The sequence below is a fragment of the Nematostella vectensis genome, chromosome 6 (assembly GCF_932526225.1).
Source record: "Nematostella vectensis chromosome 6, jaNemVect1.1, whole genome shotgun sequence".
NCBI classification, from domain to species: Eukaryota; Metazoa; Cnidaria; class Anthozoa; order Actiniaria; family Edwardsiidae; genus Nematostella; species Nematostella vectensis.
Window position 1 is genome coordinate 10,699,016 of NC_064039.1, and position 23,458 is coordinate 10,722,473.

General features: G+C 44.3%; 1 protein-coding gene across 1 annotated transcript; it reads right to left on the bottom strand.

The window, feature by feature from the left end:
- Positions 1-1,995: 1,995 nt before the first annotated feature.
- On the bottom strand, positions 1,996-23,183 carry LOC116603487 (coagulation factor V). The gene is made up of 3 exons (XM_032364757.2): positions 21,685-23,183; positions 3,115-3,449; positions 1,996-2,401 (listed from the first exon to the last, which is right to left on the bottom strand). Exons 1-3 carry the CDS (start codon positions 21,998-22,000, stop codon positions 2,252-2,254), a joined length of 801 nt encoding a protein of 266 aa, XP_032220648.2. The 5' UTR covers positions 22,001-23,183; the 3' UTR covers positions 1,996-2,251.
- Between the last annotated feature and the right edge of the window lie 275 nt (positions 23,184-23,458).

The window sequence follows — 23,458 nt, forward strand, 5'->3', positions numbered from 1 at the left end:
GGGTACGCTCACCTTAAAAATTACAAGAATCATGCAGATTTTCCAAATAAGGAATATATTAGTTGCCTTATATGGGAGTGACCGCGTTTGGCAAAAACGACAATTTTTGGCTCAATTTGCTTGATGTGTAGTCTCCTGCGCAGCCGTCCTTAGTGTCAGTCTCGAATCCCTCCCAACGATTGCAATCCTTTCGTAGTTCGAGCATTAAACGAACCCCTTTCGGGTGTAGCATCTCCGTATAGTCAGCATGATAGAGTTCCCCCCCCCCCCCCCACCCCACCCCCGTCCTCCTGGTGTCCAATGGCTGAAGAATAACAAACCCAAGTGCAGTGGAGTTTTAGTCTCAGTCAGGATTACGTAGCGTAGCAAGCATTTCTTGACATTAAGCAAGTCTCACACAGTAGAAGCCAAACTACTATGCCGTTTGTTTTTAAGCTGGGAGGGAGGGAAGGGACGTTCAATAGAGGGGGTGTTTATTAGAAAGGGGCGTTCATTTCAAACTTGTAAGTTTAGTGGGGGCGTCCATTAGATCGGGGGCGTAGCAAAAAAAAATTAGCATAACCCAGCGTAAGTTTTGCCGTGAAGAAATAAGTTTTGCCGCCCTAGAGCATGAATGACTTGATAGCCGATAGGCTGAATGGGCTTAGGATTTATATGCCTTGAAACCGAAGGTTAGAGGTATAATAGGTGGGGGGAGTATTCATGTATAAACTTGATGGAATAGGGTCCAACAGAGCTCAAAATGTCAGACACCCAAAAAGGATGGAAATTTGCCACCCCAAAAATTCACAAGCCTGATGATAAAATGTTTAATTCCAAAGAAATACAGTGGACATAAAAAATAGTTATTTACAGCATATGTATAATGCAAAATGTCTAGAAAACAAATAATTTTCATGAGCTTATCATTCTTTTTGTTAGAAAATTTTTAATAAATGTCTAGAAAACAAATAATTTTCATGAGCTTATCATTCTTTTTGTTAGAAAGTTTTCAGTCAGTCAGTAAATGGGAGAATAGTTAAAATCATACAATTCATACAATCAAGCACCATGCAAAAAAGTGATATGTGAAATAATCATAGCTCCCCTCATTTCAAAATCCCATCGCACCTTTTGAATGCACAGTATGCTGTGTCTTATGTTTTAGTGCGAATTAAAAAAAACAGTAGTATAATACTCTGGGGATTAAAGACCATGTTCTTGATTCATACTCGGATCCTTACTAGAAGTAGAAACACTTCCCTCGCTGTTATTACATGTTATTACTAGAAAACCTATTTTCAACAAGGGGTCCATAGTCCGGCAGGGCCGTAGCAGAGGCTGGGGTGCAAATCTCCATTAACGTTGAAATCTCAGACCATTTGTCCACCAAGCAGTGTTCTTCAAGCAAGCAGTGTCTTTGTAAATATAAAGGGGGTCCCCCTATATTTCTTGACAGTGCTACAGACCTGGAGGGTCAGTTTGTAACCATACTGTCAAAAAGTGTAATAGTCAATAACACATAGCTTGAACAAATAAAACAAATATAAAATGAAATAATAATACTGATGAAAATAGTGATGAAAATAATGATGCTAATAATAATAATAATAATAATAATAATAATAATAATAATAATAATAATAATAATAATAATAATTTATTTTCAATAATAATAATGGATCAAATCGATTGTTTTACCTTTTTTGTGAATTTGCATTGAATACGGCTCATGGATAATACGTTTGAACTTAGCCATAGTTATTATTATTTGTATTATAATAAATAAATCATTATTATTCTTATTATTCATTTATTATCATTATCATTATCATTATCATTATCATTATCATTATCATTATCATTATCATTATCATTATCATTATCATTATCATTATCATTATCATTATCATTATCATTATCATTATCATTATCATTATCATTATCATTATCATTATCATTATCATTATCATTATCATTATCATTATCATTATCATTATCATTATCATTATCATTATCATTATCATTATCATTATCATTATCATTATCATTATCATTATCATTAGTAGTAGTAGTAGTAGCAGCAGCAGCAGCAGCGTCTGGGAGAAACGACAATTTGTGGCTAAATTTTCTTGATATGTATAATTATATCAGAATTATAATTATCATTATTATTATTATTAGCATTAGAATTATTATTGTGATCATTATCATATCATTATTATTATCATCATCAGCAGCAACAGCAGCCTGCAGACGGTTCGTCATCAGGTTATTGGCCTATTGAGCAGCCGTAGAGCTCCAGCCTGAATGAACAGTAGACGGAACACGACTTAGCAACAATCCTGAAGTAACGGCCCACCACAGGGGGACTGAATGTTGTAGTGATGGTCCCAAAATTGTCCCTGTTACCGGGAAAAACCTAGGATAAAAAAAGATTAATTAGACTTTCGGGAGACTGTCGCTGCCAAGGGATTGGTGTGTAAAACATGCCATACAGAAATGTACTTTTAGGTACATTTAGGTGTGGATGCAAAATGATAAAATAAAAACATTTTTTTATAGCTTTGTTGATAAGCAAAGGATGAATTCCCCGAAAGAATGCAAGATTTGAAAGAATAGCGACAAATCATAATTATGACGTCAATGCTGGAAGAGGCCTATATAGAGGACCAGAAAGATTGTAGCAATACCAGGAAAATTAAGAACAGCTATGAGCTGAAATGTCCTACCAAACTAAATGGTGCGCATTTTGCTTTAAGACTGCCTTTGAGGGTAAGAATTTGTCAGTGGAGTCTTTGCCTCCCCCTCCCCCGCCTTTTTCGGGTCAAACTCCCATTTCAGCCAAAAGCTGAAACCCGTACTTACACATCTGCACAGTATATGCGAGATAGGGACTACGCCGTCTTTATCTTATCCTATTGGCGTCTCCGCAAATACGCCATGGTGTACCTCTAGAATGTTGTTGGGAAGATCTACTCATTGAAAAAAAATACCCAGGATTTTTCTGGTAGATTGCGTTGCATTTCATACAAAAGATATGTATCTAGTTTATACAAGACAAATAGCATTGCGCGCGAAACACACCAGTTTCGTTACAAAATCTTTACCTCCGTTGGTTAATAGTTCACACACCTTTGGGACGCCTGGTGCCTCTTCCACAAAACTCCATGTGGCATTATTGTTTGATGTGGAAATCTGGAAGGTCATGGTCATTGAACCGCCGTTATGACCGTACGCTTGCATTGCGAATGACGTGAAAATCATAGGCCTTAGCAGGTCGATCATGATCCATCCACCGTCCATGTCAGTGTCGCTAAGCAACGCACCTGGAGGCCAGGATGCGAGGCCCAGACGTGCACGATGCGCACCGAATTGTGGGTTGTCATCTCTAACAGATGACTGTGAGAGTTGCACGTCTTTGATGCGACCATCTTTTAGTCCCAAGGCTTGGGATGCAACACAGCCACCTGCACCGGAAGTCAAGAACATTATAAGTTTGAGAAGATACGAGTGATCGATAGAAAGGCAGAAAAGTTTGAGCATATACGAATGATCGATTGAAAGGTAGAAAATTGTACTACAGGATAATATCACTTAGTAAATAACACCTCAGGAATTCCCAGACCTCTACTGGCATTTTTTCCCTTTAAACGCGGCATTCAAGCTCCCCACCCGGCATTATCTGTTTATGATAACGAAATGTCTGCGATATCAAAGTGTTGGTGAGTAGTAGGATTTTGGCGCAGCTGGCGCAAAGTTTTCATCATCCCAAATTTCATTCCAAAAATGGCGCAAAAGTCTCCACACACCTCCGCCAAGCCTCGCGACCTGCGCATGCGCGAGTTTGCCAGAGATCTCTTGCACGACCAAGCCCACCTGTCAATCACTTTGTCACGTGATAGCCAAGCCCACCTGTCAATCATTTTGTAAAAAACCTGTCAATCACTTTGTCACGTGATAGCCAAGCCCACCTGTCAATCATTTTGTAAAAAACCTGTCAATCACTTTGTCACGTGATAGCCACGCCCACCTGTCAATCATTTTGTAAAAAACCTGTCAATCACTTTGTCACGTGATAGCCAAGCCCACCTGTCAATCATTTTGTCAAAAACCTGTCAATCACTTTGTCACGTGACGGCCAAGCCCACCTGTCAATCATTTTATCGAAAACCTGTCAATCACTTTGTCACGTGACGGCCAAGCCCACCTGTCAATCACTTTGTCACGTGTCGCACCTAGGGGGAGCTCGAGGGGGCTATTCTGGTCTAAAGACGTACGGGGTCCTAGATAAAATGACATTAAAGACGGAGGTGAAGATTAAAAACGATGCGGCTACAGCCGGCGGTTGTTCGGTGCTGGAGGTGAATGTGAGTAACACTGCGGATGCGGAGCCTGAACACTGCTGTTGTGACGCTGATTACTATGAAGACTCAGAATACGGGAGCTTCGACCCCGTTGGGTTTGTGGCCGGAGCGGCTACAATTGTCCTTGGTGTTCTAGCAATGTTAGTCTCCATGCCACGGTGTGGCGAAAAAAGATGGGTAAGATACCAGTCCACGGATGTGGTGCGGAGGCTTTAGACCGCACCGCCCCCACGCGGACCCCTTCGGAAGTCTTAGCAACCACACACATCACACCCAGAGGGAGCTCGGGGGGATAGCCAGGCTGTGCGAGGAGTGGACGCGCACGGTGGAGGTCTGAGCGGGAGCCGGAGGTGGTGGGGCTGTCCTTAAATCTTTGAGAATTGATTTAAAGACGTGGGCGTACTGGTTGTAGAAAATGTTTCACTTGTTGGGTTTCTTAATGAGGAAGCCTGAGGAAGATCGTGGCGGGATCTGTGGAGTTTGCGGGTCGGCGTGCGACCCAGGCCAGGCTCTGGATGAGATTAGGGGCCTTGGAGAGGGTGGTCTGTCGGGGTTGGATGTTAGCAGGCTCAGGTATTTAGCCTATAATATAGGGCTCAAAAACTTTGGCAAACAAGGCAGGGCCAAACTCGTAGAGCGTATAACAGAGAGCTTAGACAGGTCCAGGGATGCGTACGTATTGACCTCATTGGGGGAGGTCAGGTCATGCGTCAGGGATATCGTGAACGACTGGAGGACTCGTGATTTTAATTGGTGTCTCCACTGCGCGGCCATTCTCCATAGATCTGACGTCATCATGTCGTGTTTAAGGTTGGGGGCCACCAATCTAAAATGGATATCATGGCTGGCGACCCGGTCGGACACGCCAGGCGATGCGAGGGTGGTCCATGAGGTCAGGTTCAAGGGGTTGGAGGCCGAATTGCTCCAGGCGGCCCGGCGCTCGGACAGGTTCCGTAATTGGTGTCTGGACGAGGACGAGAGGAGGGCCCTGAAGGAGTTGGAGGACGAACTTATCCAGGTGACCTGGCATCCTGACAGGTTCTGGGACTGGTGCCTGGACGAAGACGAGAAGAGGACTCTGGAGGAGTGCTTCGCTAGGTAGGCGTGAGAGACATGCTTTGGTGTGTGATGTAAAAAAATTGAAAAGTGGTTTAAAGACATAAACAGTTTAATAAAATGGAGGAACGAACAGTTGAACGTACGGTTGAAGATCGGTCACCACCACCATACAATATCCCCGGCGGACCGGCGCCTGAGATTAACGTCCCCACCCTCATGCCGGAATTTGCACTGTTTGACCGAGCCCTCACCGAATACGAGACTAGTAGAGCCTCCTTGGGAGACGAGGATAGTAGTAACACCCTTTGCAATCATGACGACCTAGTCACAGAAGACGGGGTCACTAGTTGCTTAGAGTGCGGGGAACAGATGCAGCGCGTGATCGCGCACGAAAGGGAATGGGGTTTTTACGGACATTCCGACGGCAAACGGTCTTCGAACCCAAGTCGGGTCCAGGTACGTAGGTCTGAGGACAGGAATATTGACAAGGATGTGGAGAACATGGGTTTTAGTGGGGTGATTGTAGCCAAAGCTAACGAGATATACACTCAGGTGACGAAAGGCCAGATTTTTCGCGGCGACCCACGGAAGGCGATCGTCTTTGCGTGTATCTACTACGCCTACAAGATGTCCGGTAAGTGTCAGACACCGAAAACCTTGATGGAAACTTTTGGATTGAGCAGGAAGAGTTGCCTTAAGGGTCTAAAAATCTTTAGTATTAACGCGCCTAAAGATTACTTACTACACGGAACGTCTCCCACCGTCGTGGACCACATTCGCGATGTGATGGATAGATTCTCGGCGTCCCCCGCACAGAAGGGGGAGGTGGTCCAGCTCTACTACAGATCTAAGAACCGCTCGTCTGAGTTGAATCGCGCTCGCCCACAATCCTTTGCGGTCGCTTTAACCTATTACTGGGTACGGCTAAAGGGGGTTGATATTACACTTAAAAAATTCTCCGAAAGAACGGGCGTCTCCGAGTTAACCATCAGTAGGAAAGCGAGAGAAGTGGCCACAGTCCTGGGTACGCCTGGTGTGGTATGATATTTCCTGATTTCCAGAGAAATCAGGATTTCCAGAAAACTGTTAGTTCAGAGTAGATGTGAATTAACACGTCTAAAAAAATTCGAAAAAAGTGGTTTAAAGACGTGGATGTAATAACAAAATGGATATGCAAAGTGCTGGAAGTCTTACAAATCTCACCGTGGAGGATCAAGCCGCCACCTTAGCGAGGTGGGGAGCCGCAGACTTTGACGCCGTTATGGAGCGCGCGGCGTGGGAGGGGTGCGTCGAGACCGTGAGGTTGTGTAAGAGTTGGGGTGCGACGGATTTCGAAAAGCCGATGGTCAGGGCCGCAATGAACGGCCACACCGAGATCGTTAAGATGTGTTGTGAGTCAGGCGCCTGCGACTTCGTGTATCCAGCGTCCATGGCCGCGAAAGGCGGGCACGTAGAGGTTTTGAAGGTGATGGGCGAGTATTGTGCCGACGGAGGAGAGGCTATGACCGAGGCCATGGGTGCTGCGGCGGCGGAAGGTCAGGTGGGGGTTGTTGAGTTGTTGATAGATCTAGGTGCCGATGTCGATGTCGGTTGGGCCACCGCTGAGGCGGCGTACAATGGTCACGTTGAGGTTCTAAAGTTGCTGAGAGAAAACTTCAGCGAGTTTGACCCGGACTATGCTATAACACCGGCCACCGAATCTGGCAACCTCGAGATTGTGAGGTTGTGCTTGGAGTGGGGCGCGACCGATCTCATTGTACATATGAACTACGCACGGTTTTGGGGTCTACACGAAATTGTCGCGGTGCTACGTGCGGCGTGGAGGTGGGGCCTCGTGCATGAGGAGCTCCCGGAGAGGCTACACAAGGTGAGATTCCGTAGAAAGCTGGAGGACGAACTAATGCCAGTAGCTTGGCATCCAGACAGGTTCTGGGATTGGTGCATGGATGAGCAAGAGAAGGAAATGTTGGGAGAATGCTTCGCCAGGTAGACGCCGACCGGCTAGAAGGCGGGTATCGCGTGTTGGATTGAAAAGTGATTTAAGGACATGACCGGTTTGATAGAAATGGAGAACCAAACGGTGAAAGACCCGAAAGTATCCCCCGTAAAGCGAACAACGGATTATAAGTGTCTTCATGGCAGAGTGAAATATTATTGCAAAGATTGTCACGGATCGCAAATCTGCCCTCACAACCGGAGAAAAACGCGGTGCAGAGAATGTAACGGCGGTAGCATTTGTGAGCACAGACGAGCAAGATATGTCTGTAAAGACTGCAAGGGGAAAGGGATGTGTGAACACGGCAAACAGAGACCCTTTTGTAAGTTATGCGGAGGGTCTCAAATATGCGAACACAATAGACAAAAGCATCATTGCAGAACGTGTAACGGAAATTAACATTGACACACTCAGTTTTGTAACGCGTCTCACGTTACAAAACACATACATTCCTAATCACCCTAACAACTAGCGATTCTGAAAATAGGTTTTGTATTTACATTGAGAGTTCGCGGTCGCCAGGGTGGTCTGGTATGCGCATGTGAACAGGTATTGTCTTCTTGCGGTACGTCACATCCGTCCACATGCATCCCGCATGTTACCGGAATAGATACCAAGCTAAACCAGCCGTAAAGGCTGTGATCGTGACAAGGTTATTTTCGTGCTGCGTGTCCGTGGGTTTAATCACGTCCGGCTTTGGGTTAGTTTTCGCCTCCGGTTCCGGTTTGTGAGCCGTGACTGACTCGGTATGAGGTAACACGATCTTTGAATGACCCATATTATGTTTTGGGATCGTTTTTATCTCGTTATTTATCGGATTCAGCCCCAGTTTCATATCAGTGGTGGCTTTTTGTAACTTGTTATTATAGCCAGCGATCGAAGTGTTGTTATTTATCACAAGATACGATGGACTTAACCAACAACCGAGGGCGAAAGCCAGGTCTAGTTTTTGTCTCGCCTGTTGTAAAGCAAACTGATACCGTTGTATACTTTTCGATATACTGTTTTCCACCACCGCGCTTTCAAAGAGTTTCGTGAAGACCTGTTTCGTTTCCTGAGCTGAACCGCTATCACCGACGATTGACGACCGGGTCTGAACTTGCGCGCCTAGAATACAGTAAACAAAGGCTTCGATGCTCTGGTTTATCCTAGACAACCCAGCTTTGGTTAACCCCAGTGATTTTTCCGGAAAGAACCACTCATACTGAAACCCAGTTCTAAGGTCTTTCAGGTACTCGATCTCAAAGTGATTCATGTGTTCGTGGTCGCTTTTGGCAGCGTCCCATTCGTCATGTAATTGATCAATGGTGCCATAGGGTTTATACTTGTCGTTAGAAGATGACAAGCCGTGATAATCGTAGTTATAAACATTTCCCAACCCATGGTTTATCGGTCCAAGGAACCGGAAATCGCTGCCAGTTCGGAACTCTGTCCTTAATTTTTGGTAAGCCGCTTCGCTGTAAAAGTTTTTATTCCAACTAAAGAGCCTATCTTTCGGAAGAGGGCATTGTAGCTCGTTTAATATTCGTCTGATAGTGAAAATGATGTGAAATCTGTAGAATGACCCCACTTGAGAGTCGTCAATCATGTCACGCGTCACACCACATCCAGCAGTCGCGCAAAACATAGCAAAATTTAAGGCTTGACTCCAATAACTGAGGTTCGGGGCGTCGAGCCACCTACTAGCCTCCTTTGCTGTTCTGAATACAAGCTCGCTGTCAGTGAATATGTCCCTAAAAACAAAGTGTGTCTTCAGCTCTGGTGTTATAAAAACATCGAAAGAGACGTAATTATTTCTCGTAGGGTTTTCGTCCCACGGCAATATCTTGTACTCTGCACGCGCGTCTAGTCTGTATTGTTTTGGGAACCCAAACAGTTGCTGGATCGTTTCCTTGTATGCTTGTGTGTCGTCGGCGACTAGAAAATCCTGGATATTCTCGGGTTTCCAGCTATTACCAGGGAAGTGATATAACGTTTTGACTAGATTCCCATTCTTGTCGAATGGATCGTATTCGTCCCCATTGAAAACGAATTGCACATTGCCGTGCTCGCCGGCAGAGAACCTGAAGCGTGAGTAGTAGGGGTACCTTTTCACAAATTCTGTAAACTTCATCTTATATGACATATAAGATGTTTTTAAATCAGTCCTTTACGCATCTCAATTCATAGATCCATCCGACGGGAGTTCTCTCGTACAGAAATTTCACCGAGCGGGTCGACTCGCCAGGTCTTTCAAAATCTCTTCTCTTACTGTTTCCCTCAGCTTGGTAATGTTTACGTTTTTTTCGTCCTCTCTTACCGACTTTTGACGGATCTGGAGCTTTAGAGCCTCAAACTTGTCCAACTCGTTCAAGATTAAAGAGAACTCTTCGTCTGATATTTTGTTGTCTTTAAAAGCTTTAGAGACCAGGTCGCGTATGCTATTTACTTTTGCCTTTGCCATCGCCGCTGTTTGGTCGTGCTTGGAGACTTTTTGCGACAGCCGTTTAGAAACCGCCGCACAGCCTACAGACGTAAGACCGAAAACACCGGCCAAAGCACCCAACGGAACTCCGACGACGATACCAAAACCCGACAAAGAAGTCCCCAAACCACTAGACCCAAGAATGACGGATAAGAGTCCTAAGACCACACTTAACTTTGAAAACACGCTCTGCCCTCGTTTATACTTTTTCCTCACGTTCTCGTAATGTTTAACTTCTTGCTCCAAACTTCCCAAAACATCGTGGGTCTTTTGGAGTCTGAAGTTATCACCCGAGGGGCTGACCCCTCGGGGTACGTTCGGGTAGATTGAGTTGTACTCTTCCATAGCTTTATTATGGGGAGAGTTTATTCTTTAAGTGATTTCTAAAATTAGACGTATCGGGTAGAGACCGCGCTCTATTGTGTTTCCGTCACCGCCCTTTATACTAAGACGGAGACTACTCACATAACCGACTGATGTGGTGCTAACCCGTACCGGATCGCTTGGATTGAGGTATATCTTTCCTTCATCAAGCTCTACACTTGCTAGGATTTGTGAGGGCGCCCCTTGTTGGAGGGAGTCAGACGCGTTCACAAGATCGCAGTGGATAAAAATAGCCTCGTGACCTATCATCTTTATCTCGTGGCGAGTGTTTGCTTCCAGCTCCCTGGTCTTGAGTCCTAACAGGCAGGCGAGCGGCTCATTCAACACAACGTTTCGATGAACTTCGAGTGACGAGTCTCTAATAGAGATTGGCTTTTCACCGAGACGCAAACCCTCGTCTATTTGACGTTTTAGCGTCTCGACCGTATGCCGCCCCGCGGGGATCCTAAGGATAATGTTCTCACCGTCGGAGACCGTTCCCTCGCTTGAGAGACTGTTACAACGATTATGAAACGCACATCCTCGCAGCGCGATAAACCGCGGCTTTTCAATAGGGTGTTCTAAATAGACGGTAAAGTCACCAACGTTCCCTTCAATGTAGAGTAATACCATTTGTTATGATTTCCGTCTCCTTTTAAATCGTTCTACGAAATACAGGACGACAGCGACGATGAGAAGCCATGCGTTTTTAGCTAAAAAGCCTACGACTTCACCCGCCGTTCTAAAGATGAAACTGGCTATCGCACCAACCATTCCTGGGAGTATTTCTCCTAATTTCTTGCCTATTGTTTTAAGACCGTCTCCAACGCCTTTTGCAACACTTGTCAAACCCGTCTTCAGGTTAGAGACAATAACACCGATAACAACACCCACAGCGGTGACGACAGCCACGGTGGTGAATCCGTATTTCTTAAAGATCGCCTTGACACGATCTTTCAACGACATTCTCTCTTCAAGATTTTCTCTCTCCAATTGATTCTCTTCCAAAGTCTCATCTATGACAGAATTTCTTTCGCTGAGCTCTTCGTTTTTACGATCTATAACTCTTAGTCTTTCTTGGTTAGTTGTTTCACTTCGTTCCTCATTATTTTTTCTCATTTGCTCGGTGTTTCTCTCTTCTTCTTCTCTGAGTGTATTACCTGTAGCGTCTAGTTCATCGAGTTGAATCTGAATTTGCTTGTACTTTCCGGATCTGATTTTGTCGTCAACACTCTTCCGCACCGTTCTATCCTCATTATACAACCTTTCTGGTCTAGTCCAACCACCTTTTCTCGCAGAATAGAAGGAAATGAATTGTTTTCCTCTTTCATCCGTTGAAATCTGAACTAAATTTTCATCAAGATCTGGATATTTCGATAACAAAAGGTCTACCCTAAGTGCGTCCGTTGAAGAAGAACCCCCCATATTCTGTAACTCCATGTACTCGGGGACAGCCTTCCCAGGGTTTCGTGTTTTCCATAAATCACGCAACCTCCCTATCACGTGGCTTGTAGCTCTACCGAATCTGGTTGAGATCCTTTTAATCCATGGTTCTACTCCCTCATCATCGTTCGGAAGAAGAGAATCATATTCTTCGTCCACGGTAGTATTCAAATCTTCTCTACCTTCTTCTGTTGTGGGATCAAAATCTATATCCATTTCTTATTTTGTTTGAAAATAAGAAATCTTTAAGTCGTGCCGGCTCATATCCACCTACTCGCTACATAGCCAAGGGCTAACATTCCACCCCCAACGTACGCCATCTCTCCCATCTTTTGGTTGCTACTTGGTCTGTAGTAATCTGAGAGCTCAGGCTCTTTCAAATCAAAATCTGGATGTGTTTGAGCGTATAGTTTGAAAGCCTGATCGGTCTCCTTATCATTCTGGTCTGCACGAAGTTTATTATTATATTCTTCCCCCAACCAATCCTGATATTCCTGTCGTTTTTTCTGCCAATCACCCATTGCTTGTTGATACTTTTCAAGCGCTTTATCGTGTCTTATTTTTTCTTTATCAACATGAGTAGCGTCAGAAGATAAGTATCTCGCTAGGTAACTCCCTCCAACGAATGCCGTCGCATTAAGAATAGCTCCACCAATCATAAATGCTATACTCGCCATTTATTAATCAATCTATAAGATCTTTAAGTCGCCTACAGCGCTTTCGGCAAAATCTTTTGTGTTTCCAGATAATCTTTCAGATACATACTACCGGACAGGACAGCAACCCATTTAGCATAGTTTGTGACACTCGACGAAGGGTCGCTGATAAACGATTCTTTCATAGCCTTTTTAGCAACATAACCCATACCGGCGGCTAATCCGATGATGACTGCTGAGTCGGTGATCGTTTTCACAAGTTTGTTTTCAGTTGACATGATTTTATTTATTACAGATTCAGATAATCTTTAAATCACAACATTCCTATTTTTGGCGTCGCGTTCGGGAGGCTAGCCCCTCGAGCGGCAGGCCTCTCGAAAGTTTCAGTCTCGTTGGCGTTGATCTTGGGCGTCTTTTTGTAAAAACGCATATACATATCCAATGCGGTGAGCCCTATTCCAACTAGAGCCAGTACAGTTGTAAACGACAGCTCTGGAATCCAAGCGTCCGAGAGGCTAGCCTCTCGAGCCCCCTCTTGGTGGGGTGTCTCTGCTCGTGCAGCGTCTTCTGAACTCGCCTCCGCCTCGCGTTTCATCTCCCTAGCGAGCGCTTCTCTACACCTCCTATTATATTCGGCAACTCTCTTACCAGAAGCGACTTTTATAGGATCTTTCTCCTTAGCGGCACTCTTCTTCCTGGGGGGAGGGTCCTTTGTAATTTGTTCAACCTCTTGATTTTCGTCAGACATGATTCTTTACTCACTGAATAAAGAATCTTTAAATCACATCGTGCTCAAGAGGTTGCTCAGGTGTGCTCAAGAGCTTGCTCAGGTGTGCTCAAGAGCTTGCTCAGGTGTGCTCAAGAGTTTGCTCAGTTGTGCTCAGTTGTGCTCAAGAGTTTGCTCAGTTGTGCTTGGAACTTCTTGAAGTTTGTTGGAAGTCTCCTGTGAAGGTGTTAGTTTAACATGCTTAGCGACTCGGAAGAGACCGCTAGCAAGTGCCACCATCCTTCCTCCCTTCAACACCAAGAGACCTGCAAAGTTCGACAATTCGCGTTTAACCAACTCGTCGTTCTGTAAGTCTTTGCTAAGCGCTTCGGTGTCATCTACAGGAACCACGTAGGAAATGACTTGAGACACCACTTGAAGTGCTGATTCTACTAATCCATCAGTAACTTGTTTGCCTAAGACAGTCTGGTAGCGAACAAAGTACTTTTCGACGTCTTTCGCCGGGAGCTTCTTGATATCCCCTAAACTCATGTCCACACCAAGAAATTCCTTCGTAGTCCCAAGAGATGCGAGAATAGCCAGCGATTCTCGTTTGACTTCAACATCGTCTTCGAGAGGCTCACCCTTCGAGCTCCCCTTAGACTTAGGCTCCTCTTCCATATAATCCTCAATGCTTGCCATCTTATTTTGTAAGTAGACCAAGATGTTTTTAAACCACTTCGAGGGGCTAGCCCTAGAGCTCACCGCGTGGCAGGAATCTCCAAATAACGTTGGAATGGATGCCGTAGACAGAAACAGAGTCTGGAATACTTTTCAGTTTTCAGCAGTTCTACGAACTTTCTACGAGTCTCGACGTCTAAATCACCTCCATAATCTTCAAACAGTGTTTTGGTGCCAATTTGAGATGGATTATGGAATGTGACCACACAGGCGACGTTATCACGGAAGGGCTTTGCTATGGATGTTAATTGTTGCGTCAATACCCACACTGATAATCCTTCGTGTCTCCCTGAGAACGCTAGATTGATAAACTTGTTCGAGCGTTGCTTTAGATCTTTCGATACAGCACAGTCATCCAAAACGAGTAACGTATTTGTACCAGAAAATAGCACCGCACAATCTGTTAGTAACTCGTTAATCTCATCGGTGTTACTAGCGTCCGGCGATAATACCAAGAAACGTTTATCTCCGTGAGCAAATCTACGATAGGACTTGTTTTTCGCATAAGTCGGACAAATCAACACAATGTATTCAAACACATGCCGGAACGGCCCTCGGAGCTGTTCCGTGAGGTACTTTGTCTTCCCACAATTAGTAGGTCCTGTGATAATACAATGAAAAGGAACTTTTTCCCGTAATTCTTCCATTCTTTTTGTATTATCACACAAGTCCTTTTTAATACATGATTGCTCTCAAATTCGAGTTCATAACCTCCATCAACGCGTCGGCTACTACAAACATGTAGCAGGTGATGTTTCCCGTTCCTCCAACTTTTCGTTTCATTTCTAGTTTTACTCCGTCCCGCGTGTTGTTCAAGACCAGACCTCCTCCGTGAATGCTGTTATCTGGATGTGCCCTCAAGTCGACCCACAGAGCAAACTTGTTATTAGCGTAAAAATCCTTTTGCTTAACACCCTCTCTACCGAAACGTTTCTTTACCGACTCCCAGAGGTCCGGCGGTGTCATCCCCTTGGAGTAGAGACGGTTTGGCATGCCATCCACATTAATGTTGATCGATGTGATACTTGGATTGACAAACTTTTCGGAATCCCTTGCTCCTCCTGTGTAGCTCTCTGTGAACAGACACAATATCCCTGTCATTGACCTCCTCGGCAGATTAATGTGCTCGTTTATGACACCATCATTAGGTTTGGAAATGGTGAACGTTTTGTGGAGAATGACGTTCTCGTAAAAGAATCCTCTACCAACCTGATAAGCCGACAACGCCTCACGAGCCAAGTATTCACTTGAGATGCAAGCATATTCCAACTCGAGGTTTGTGATTGTGTACGTTGGAGTCTTGACCGTGTCAGCATAAACAACGACGTCGGAAACTGGGGCTAGAGTAATTTCAAAGATTAGCGGATGAGGTAACGCCTTTGGATAAAAGACCCCATGCTCGCCGAGAATAGGATGGTCGAGTGGAATGCAGTACTTGGTGTTGTGAACTGCTGCAAGAGCTACTTCCTTAGCATCTGATGTCGCTTTGTCACCTGCATTTGTCCTGAGCTTCCTCATGTTTTCAGAAGAGATACCTTGTTTTATTCTATCCTCACGATCTTCAGCTTGTAAGTATAAGTCGTGATAGGTTTGGAAGAGATCATATCTTTGAGTATCCTGTAGTGTTTCTCCACCGAAAAGAATCTTGAGCCTTGACACTAGGTTCCGGCCAACGTTGTTGACGAGAGTATTATTCGCGTGTCCTGTGACGTTTAAGTCAAATAGTAAGGATACACTACCTGGAACAATCACTACATTTTCAGCAAGTTTTGGAATATTTATATAGAGGGTTTCTCCAGGACTTGCCGATGAGGGATTGAATGTAATCCGATTCAGCGACGATTCCGCTTTCAGGCCGAAGGGTTCCCGTGGGATCCTGTTTGGGTTAATTTTTTCTGATATCGCTTGTGCCATCTTTTATTTTAAGAAAAGAGAGATAATCTTTAAATGAGTAACGAAAGCAGGTTATCAAAAATATACTATTCCACCGATGGATACTGGAAAGGGTATTCAGCTATTTCTAAGTTAGCTAGTGTCGCTAAAGTCAGTGAAGGCGAGGCTAAGAGGTGGCTTGAAAAACAGGCGTTGTGGCAGATCTACCTCCCAGCCCCAAAGTATGTCCCCAGACCGCATTGGACTGTGAATAAACCTAATCAGATCCACCAAGCCGATCTGTTGTTTATGCCCCACGATAACGTAGGCAGAAAAACCTACCGTTACGCGTTGGTCGTGATTGATATTGCCTCGAGATATAAAGATGCAGAAGCACTGACTACCAAGGATTCGAGTGGAATTGCTAAAGGGTTTGAAAAGATATACTCCAGAAAACTTAAATGGCCTCATACGGTGATTGTCGACCCGGGGACAGAATTTAGGGGAGAGGTAACGAAGATTATGAAAAAGAAGGGTGTCACCATCCAGCGAAGCGAAGCTGGGAACCATCGCGCACAGGCTTTTGTCGAACGCGCCAATAGAACACTGGCGGAGAGGTTGTTTTCTCATCAGTATGCTCAAGAAATGATTAGCGATGATCGGTCCAGAGTTTGGGTGAAACGATTGCCAGATGTTTTGAAAACTCTGAATAGTCAACCCATAAGAATTACTGGCAAAGAGCCTGCAAAATCTATTGGTTTGAAAGAGGTTGATATTGATCCTCCAACGTATAAGCGGCCTGTTGGACTTGATGAAGTTAGACTACCACCAGGGGTTAGAGTTAGATATCTATTAGCTCCTGGAGAAGAGGAAGGAGGTGAACGCAGACGAGCCACAGATCCTATTTGGAGATTAAAAGTGTTTGATCTATCACGCAGTGTTGTTTCAGTTGGACAGCCTGTGTTGTACTACCTCTCCGAAGACGCTCCAAGGAGGTCGTTCGTTAGGGAAGAACTTCAAGTCGTCCCTGAAGATACTGAGCCACCACCTAATAGCGTTCTGAAATGACCGTGAGCGAAGGTGTGAATACCATCATCACAGATGACCCGTTTATCATCCTCATGAGATAGAGCGACCTTGTTCACTGTTTCAGTGTAAACATCATGCTTATGACTTCTGATGACATTCATAAGTCTCATCTGAGGTTTCTTACCAAATAAGCAATCCTTGTAGTCATCGAAACCGATGCTCTTCTTGACGACTGCTCTCTTGACGCCCTTGCATTTCTTTTCTTCTTTACCTTCATCCATCTTGTACGAGTAAAGTTTGGCCCTCAGTCCTACAAATTCTGTAATTTGCTGGCCCCCAGCCTCATCTTTAAACATTCCGATGACTTTCTTGTTCACACCCACCTCAATACCAGATGGGTGACCCTTCGGAAAGTTGCTGGTGTCGAACATGGACCTCACATCCCCGCTGATGTCCTTGTAAAAGTCTTTCGTCTCGATCTCATACATCAGGCTGTCAGTATCAGTGAATAAGAGCTTTGCATCCTCACCGTACTTGGGCTTGACGAAGTTGTAGTGGAAATCGTACATGAGCGTCTTACTCAGGTCCAGAATGGACATGCCCAAGTAGACAGGCTTGTTGAAGATCAGCTTTGTCTTCTTCATGTGGATGGCGGCTAGATTCTCGCAAAAGATGGTGCGGTGTTGATAGTTCGGCTTTGATATGAGCTTCTTGGCCTGCTTCTCGTCCGTCACCAACCGAATGTCCACCCTGTTCCTAATGTTCTCCATAGTCTTACCAAAGACGGAGTTGTTCATTAACTTGAAAAAATCTTTCTCAAAATCGTTTGTCGCCTTGGCTCTCAGATCGGTGTTCAAGTCAATGTAGGGCTCCAGCCAAGCAGACTCCTCAAAAGTGACACCCCTATGAATCTTGGTGACTTTTAGCCCAAAACTCACATAAAGTCTCAGAGTCTCATGGTGGATAACGTACTTTGTCTTGTCGTTAAGGTTGGGGACCAACTTGTCCACATTGCCTAGCCCGATAGATTCCGGGGCTAGTGGGTAATCGTTGTGTAAGTCATGTAGGTGATGAGGGTACTCCAAGTCAACCTCCAGAATGCATGGGCGGTCTCTCCAACCTGACAGCTCTTGGTCACCCATCCACCTGAAACCGTGAGTCGGTAAAGGGTTGCTCATCGCCCAGCCATACAAATTGTTAGCATCAAGGTAGGTGATATATTTTGTGGGTAGGTTAGGGTCATACTCCTTCATGTAAGGGTTATTTGCCTCCCCATGTCTGTTGCTTATCATGGAGACACCCCCACGGATGCCCTTCTCAATCATGAGCAACATGTCATAGTCCGTTAGAAGCTCTAGCCTCACCTTGGTGGTCTTCAACGCTGCATCCCAAGCCAACCCTGGCGCTGTGTAGTACCAAGCGGGGTCCAGACCGTAATTCTTGAGACAAACGTCCCTAAAGTTCTCGAAAACGTCAGCTAAAAGCAACACATCCGACTCTAGGTACAGATTGTGGTAATCCCTCATGGTCCCCATCCCAAAGACCTCCCACACTCTCCGCGCGTGCAGGTGATCCTCCTCCGATATGTCGGTGTCGTTGAGTTTGGAGTGGAATGCCTCTCTCTGTGGGAGCTGTGTTGCGCCGAGCTTGCTAAAGCCGTCGAACCAGTCGTAAGGGAAAACACCCTTCCTCAACAACAGCTGGAGCTCCTCACCCTCATAGTACTTCGCCATGTTTTTGAAGCACTCCCTTGACATATTACCTACTAGACTGTCGAGACTGGCCGACATAAACCTGAAACTGTCGATAAATCTGATATCACGTTTAACATCAATCTTGTTGCCCTCCTTGTTCGTGAAACTGTCGACTACAATCTGTTTTGTGAAAGAAATATACTTTTCCTCGTTATTAGGTATACAGTTTATTTTACCTTCCGATGTACCAAGGTTCTTGATAAATAGATGGCTGTCGTACCCAGACAGATTGTGAAAGATAACAGGAAAGAACTTTGGAATTTTGTGATCTAAGTTGCATGCGTTGTGAGCAGCACCTCTGTACTTCCCTGTAAGGTGGCAATGGTCCAAAACCTTGTCTTCCCCTAATCCACCCTCACAGATGTGGCAGTGAGTGGCGTCGTTATAGACGATTTTGTCCTTCGGAGTCATTTTCACCTTCTTAGGGAACCTGAACTTATCGTAAATTTTCTTAATGTCTGACTCCAAAGACTCTACGAAAAGCTGTGGGATATCTTCGTCTGGAGATTCAGCTGTGTATCGTACAAGCTCGGGTGGGGATATATCTCCGTCGAAACACTTGATGAGATAGCAGAAACCAGACGGTTTGTGTTTCTGGTATTGCTTAGTGAAGCTTTTACTCCCATCTGGGGAGCAAGTGTCTATATTCTCTGTGAAGCTCTCAAAGTCGGCATAGACAACAAAGGGGACACGCATTTTTCTGTTGTAGTTTTTGAATTTAATGTGGGGTAGATTTCCATCCTTATCTATCTTAGGCATCTCTATTCCAACCGCTTCATGATTGCCGCAGCATTCAGAATGTTTTTCTAATGATTGTTTGCACCGAAACGAGTTCAGACATCTACAGCATAAAAAACGAGTATGATGAAACTCATCAATTTGAGTAGATACTAATCTCATCATATTCTTTATCCAGCAGTAATGATTCGTCTCATCATCCGAGATGAGAAGTAAGTTGATTGCATTATCTGGATCCTTCTCACTGATTCTCAATGGATATATTTTGGTTTCGTATCCAAACACATTAACCGTATACTGGTTCTGTTTCTCGAACTTGTCGATCTGTTTTAGTGAGACGGGGAACTCTATCCCTGACCAGTCGAATTTCTCAGAGTTCTCTATCATTTGTTTACTGAACCTTTGAGGATCTTTCTCCCTAGGATACACAGCAGAGGTTACTGCCCACTTGAAACATTCGTGATCATTCTCGTTCTTAACATTGATGATCGCCTTCTTAGACGCTAGTTTCGGCGGCAGCGGAATATAGGAAGACCCAGAAAGCGGTTCAAAGGGATCTATGTTGATGTCAAAGTATTCCACTTGGTCAAACTGCCATCCGGAGCCTTGCTTCTGGAACAGCTCAACTAATCCGAGTAAATAATTTGTCATCGTATCGAACAAATCAGAGAGATCAGTCGACTCTGTCACAATCTCGGGCTTCTCTGTATGAAAATATCCCAGTTCTTCTTCGATCTGAGCTGTAGCCGGATCCTCTTTTATAAACCCGCAAGTAAAGATAAACTTCACTTTGATAGGCTTTTTTTGTCGACTGATGAGCTCTAAGACTTTCGGTTTGATTCTGGCGATGAATGTCTTGGGGTCGTAACCTCTCTGCCCGGCTATTCCGTGAGTTTTAAGATACCCCTTCAACGCCGTCTGTTGTTCCTTGGGTGTGAAGCGATCTTCCACCTCCTCGTGTAGACGCTTAATCCTCTCCTTCAGACGTTCAACCCGTTTATCTGCAGCCTCTTTGACGGTCTTTTTGATGGGCTCAGGGACATAAGATAGTATCCAATCCGCAAACTTGTCTAACTCGCTCTTGATCGAGTCGACCGCCCTGTTCGCAAAATGCTTGAGTGATTGGACGCGGGAACTCCGTGGGGGTTGGGAGGGTTTTAGAATAGGGACATTAATCTCAGGTATCGGGCCGTCGAGAATACTCTCCGACGTGTTGGACGGGGTAATGCGGGGTGGTCGTGGCAGCCCTTTGACAAGTTTGGGTAAAGGAACCCGTCGGGGTGGTGGTGGTGGTGACGTGCTGGTCAGCGCCCCGACGAGCTCGTCTCTCCGCATCCAGTAATATCTTGGGATACCCCGCTCCTTGGCGAGGGCTTTCAGATCTTTCACCTTCAGGTTCTCCATTTCTATCAAACCAGCCATGTCTTTAAACCACTTTTCAAAAGCTTTTTTAGATGTGAAGCTGAGAGGCTAGCCCCCTCGAGCTCCCCCTAGGTGCGACACGTGATAAAGTGATTGACAGGTTCTTGACAAAGTGATTGACAGGTTTTCGACAAAGTGATTGACAGGTGGGCGTGGCCGTCACGTGACAAAGTGATTGACAGGTTCTTGACAAAGTGATTGACAGGTTTTCGACAAAGTGATTGACAGGTTTTTTACAAAATGATTGACAGGTGGGCGTGGCTATCACGTGACAAAGTGATTGACAGGTTCTTGACAAAGTGATTGACAGGTGGGCGTGGCTATCACGTGACAAAGTGATTGACAGGTTCTTGACAAAGTGATTGACAGGTGGGCGTGGTCGTGTTCGTGTGTGCAAGGAGTCTTGGGCAAACTCGCGCATGCGCAGGTCGCGAGGCTTGGCGGAGGTGTGCGGAGACTTTTGCGCCATTTTGGGATGAAATTTGGGGAGATCAAAAAGTTGCGCCAGCTGCGCCAAAACCCTACTACTTGGTGACAAGGACTTAAATAATCCATGTGCATTTCACCCAAAATAACTGAATCACTTCAAATAACGATAATTTTTATCCTAATAGTGTAGAAATATATATATCTAGTAATCTATAGTGGTATAAATTCCTTTTTCGTGATTTCCATGAATTGGGAACCATGTGGTTTTTCATACAAGCCTTGTATTTGAAAATTCGATCCCGTTTTTCTGGGTGTTTGTCTACTCCAATTTTTTCAGACTTTTAGTATGTTATAGAGGAATACCTTCTGTGCATGAAACCGTTTAAAAACCTTGTGTTGCAATTAGTCCGATGTTGGCCCCCTTTTTGACCAAGACTGACTGGACTATTGGGGTTTCTAACATTTGAGCCAAATTCATTAATTCTAGGTGTATATTTTCTGTCATAGAAACAAAAGTAAAAATTGAAGAAATGTGGATTGATAAGCATATAAGGTTACTTCTTTTAACCATATTTCTAACATTTTTCTTAAAATAACAATTATTTCAAATGAATAATTCACTCATAATAAATAATGAATAACTGAATTTCGTATACTTCTACTTACCAATACTTTCTTTCATACTGCCAATATAGAGCGAAAGAGCTTTTCTCACAAAAGCAGATGGTTGCCTGTGTCTTGTTTCGTAGTTGAATTCACAAATCTGAGAATGAAGATGGTAGTTGACACTCAGGCAGTTCGGCTCATCTTGGCAGGCTTGAAAGCAGTCCCAGAATGTGTTTGAGATCAAACTTTTGAAAGTAAATCCCTGCAGATTGGACTCTGCGTCTGAGCTGACCGTTTCCCCGCATTTTTTAGACGCCCCTGTTCTTAGGTATAACAGAAAATACGCGAAGAGAAACACAGTCAGTTGAAAAGGCATTTCTGATACTGGCGAGATAACATAACGCTTCTCCTTTTCTTTCAAAACAGTGGGTGCAATCCCGCTGTACTATTATCCGAGTACTGAATTGCAAATAAGGAAGCATATAGCAAATAGGGACATTGTTATTTTAATAATAACATTAAAATGTTCTTTGCGAACACCTTTTTTGTTGTCAGAATAATAGAAGAATATATGATAATTTACAATAATCACAATAATGATATGCTATAATTGTGCTATAAATAGACCGTTCTCGATTTATCATACTAGTAAAACTGGCATTTAATGCTATAAATGCTAGAAATTCTCGCATAAAGCCAAACAAATGCTAATAAGTTGCCTGATTTCTTTAAAAATATGCCACCTGAATTACAAAGAATGCTTTCTTTTATTTCAAACAAAACGTACTCTTACATTATCATAAATTTCTCTAGAATTTCCGTTCGACCCCTCTGGCCTTCCCCCTGTCTATCTTGCAAGTTTGAAGCCGACGTCACTTCGCTGAGCAAGAAAAAGAGTTACCTGCTGACCACTCATACCTTTTCCACACAAGTAACCCAACGAATACTCAAAAACAGTTAGACAGACAGAAAACAATCTTTAGGATTATTTATCCTTCTAAGTGCCAGATCTGGATCAAAGTGATGAAAAAAAAAATGCTAATCGAGAAAGGCCTAGCTATGAAGCGGTTACATCACGTTCCCTTCTAAGGACTAGTACACCTCTCGACATATTCAGTTATGTTTTCCTCTTAACTGTGAATGCTTTCGTGTTAAGATACTTTTCCGCTAGATTTGATGATTCCGCCACAAAATAGACACTACAAAAAACTACATTGGAATGGAGTAAATTTACCCCAAATGCGGTGATTTTGATTTGCTATCAGGATTTTTGTAATATGTCAAAATAGTCCAAAGTGTGAATGCTTCGTTATGTGTTTTCTTGTTCGTGGGAGCTCCAGCCTATTACATATTAAAAAGCTTGGAACAAGACGACGGTGAGTCACGCAACCACGTAAATACATGAAAAAAAAGCGTCACGCTTATCGATTTATACATGTACGATTGATACATATTTATACATATTTAGGTAATGTAACCGCGAGTTCATGTCATACACACACACATACACATCCGCTCAGGAAAAAATAATTAAAGTAAAAAAGCCGCCAAGGGGGGGTGCGCGCATCCTGCTCACGCCCCCCCCCCCCTCCCTGTGTACGCGCCCTGTATCGTGCTGAGTCGTGATACAAGACCTGGGATGGGTGGATGAGCAGCAAAATGATTCTAGTGTTGCATGTCACTTGACCCGGATGCATATAATAAATGTCACACCACGACCACAGACGCAAGAAAATGCGAAAAGTATGGGTACGAGAGGCTCCGAGCTTCGCGGGGACAACTCGCTGCGAAACTCGGAGCCTTTGGTACCCAGGGTAGGGTGTCAAGATATGGC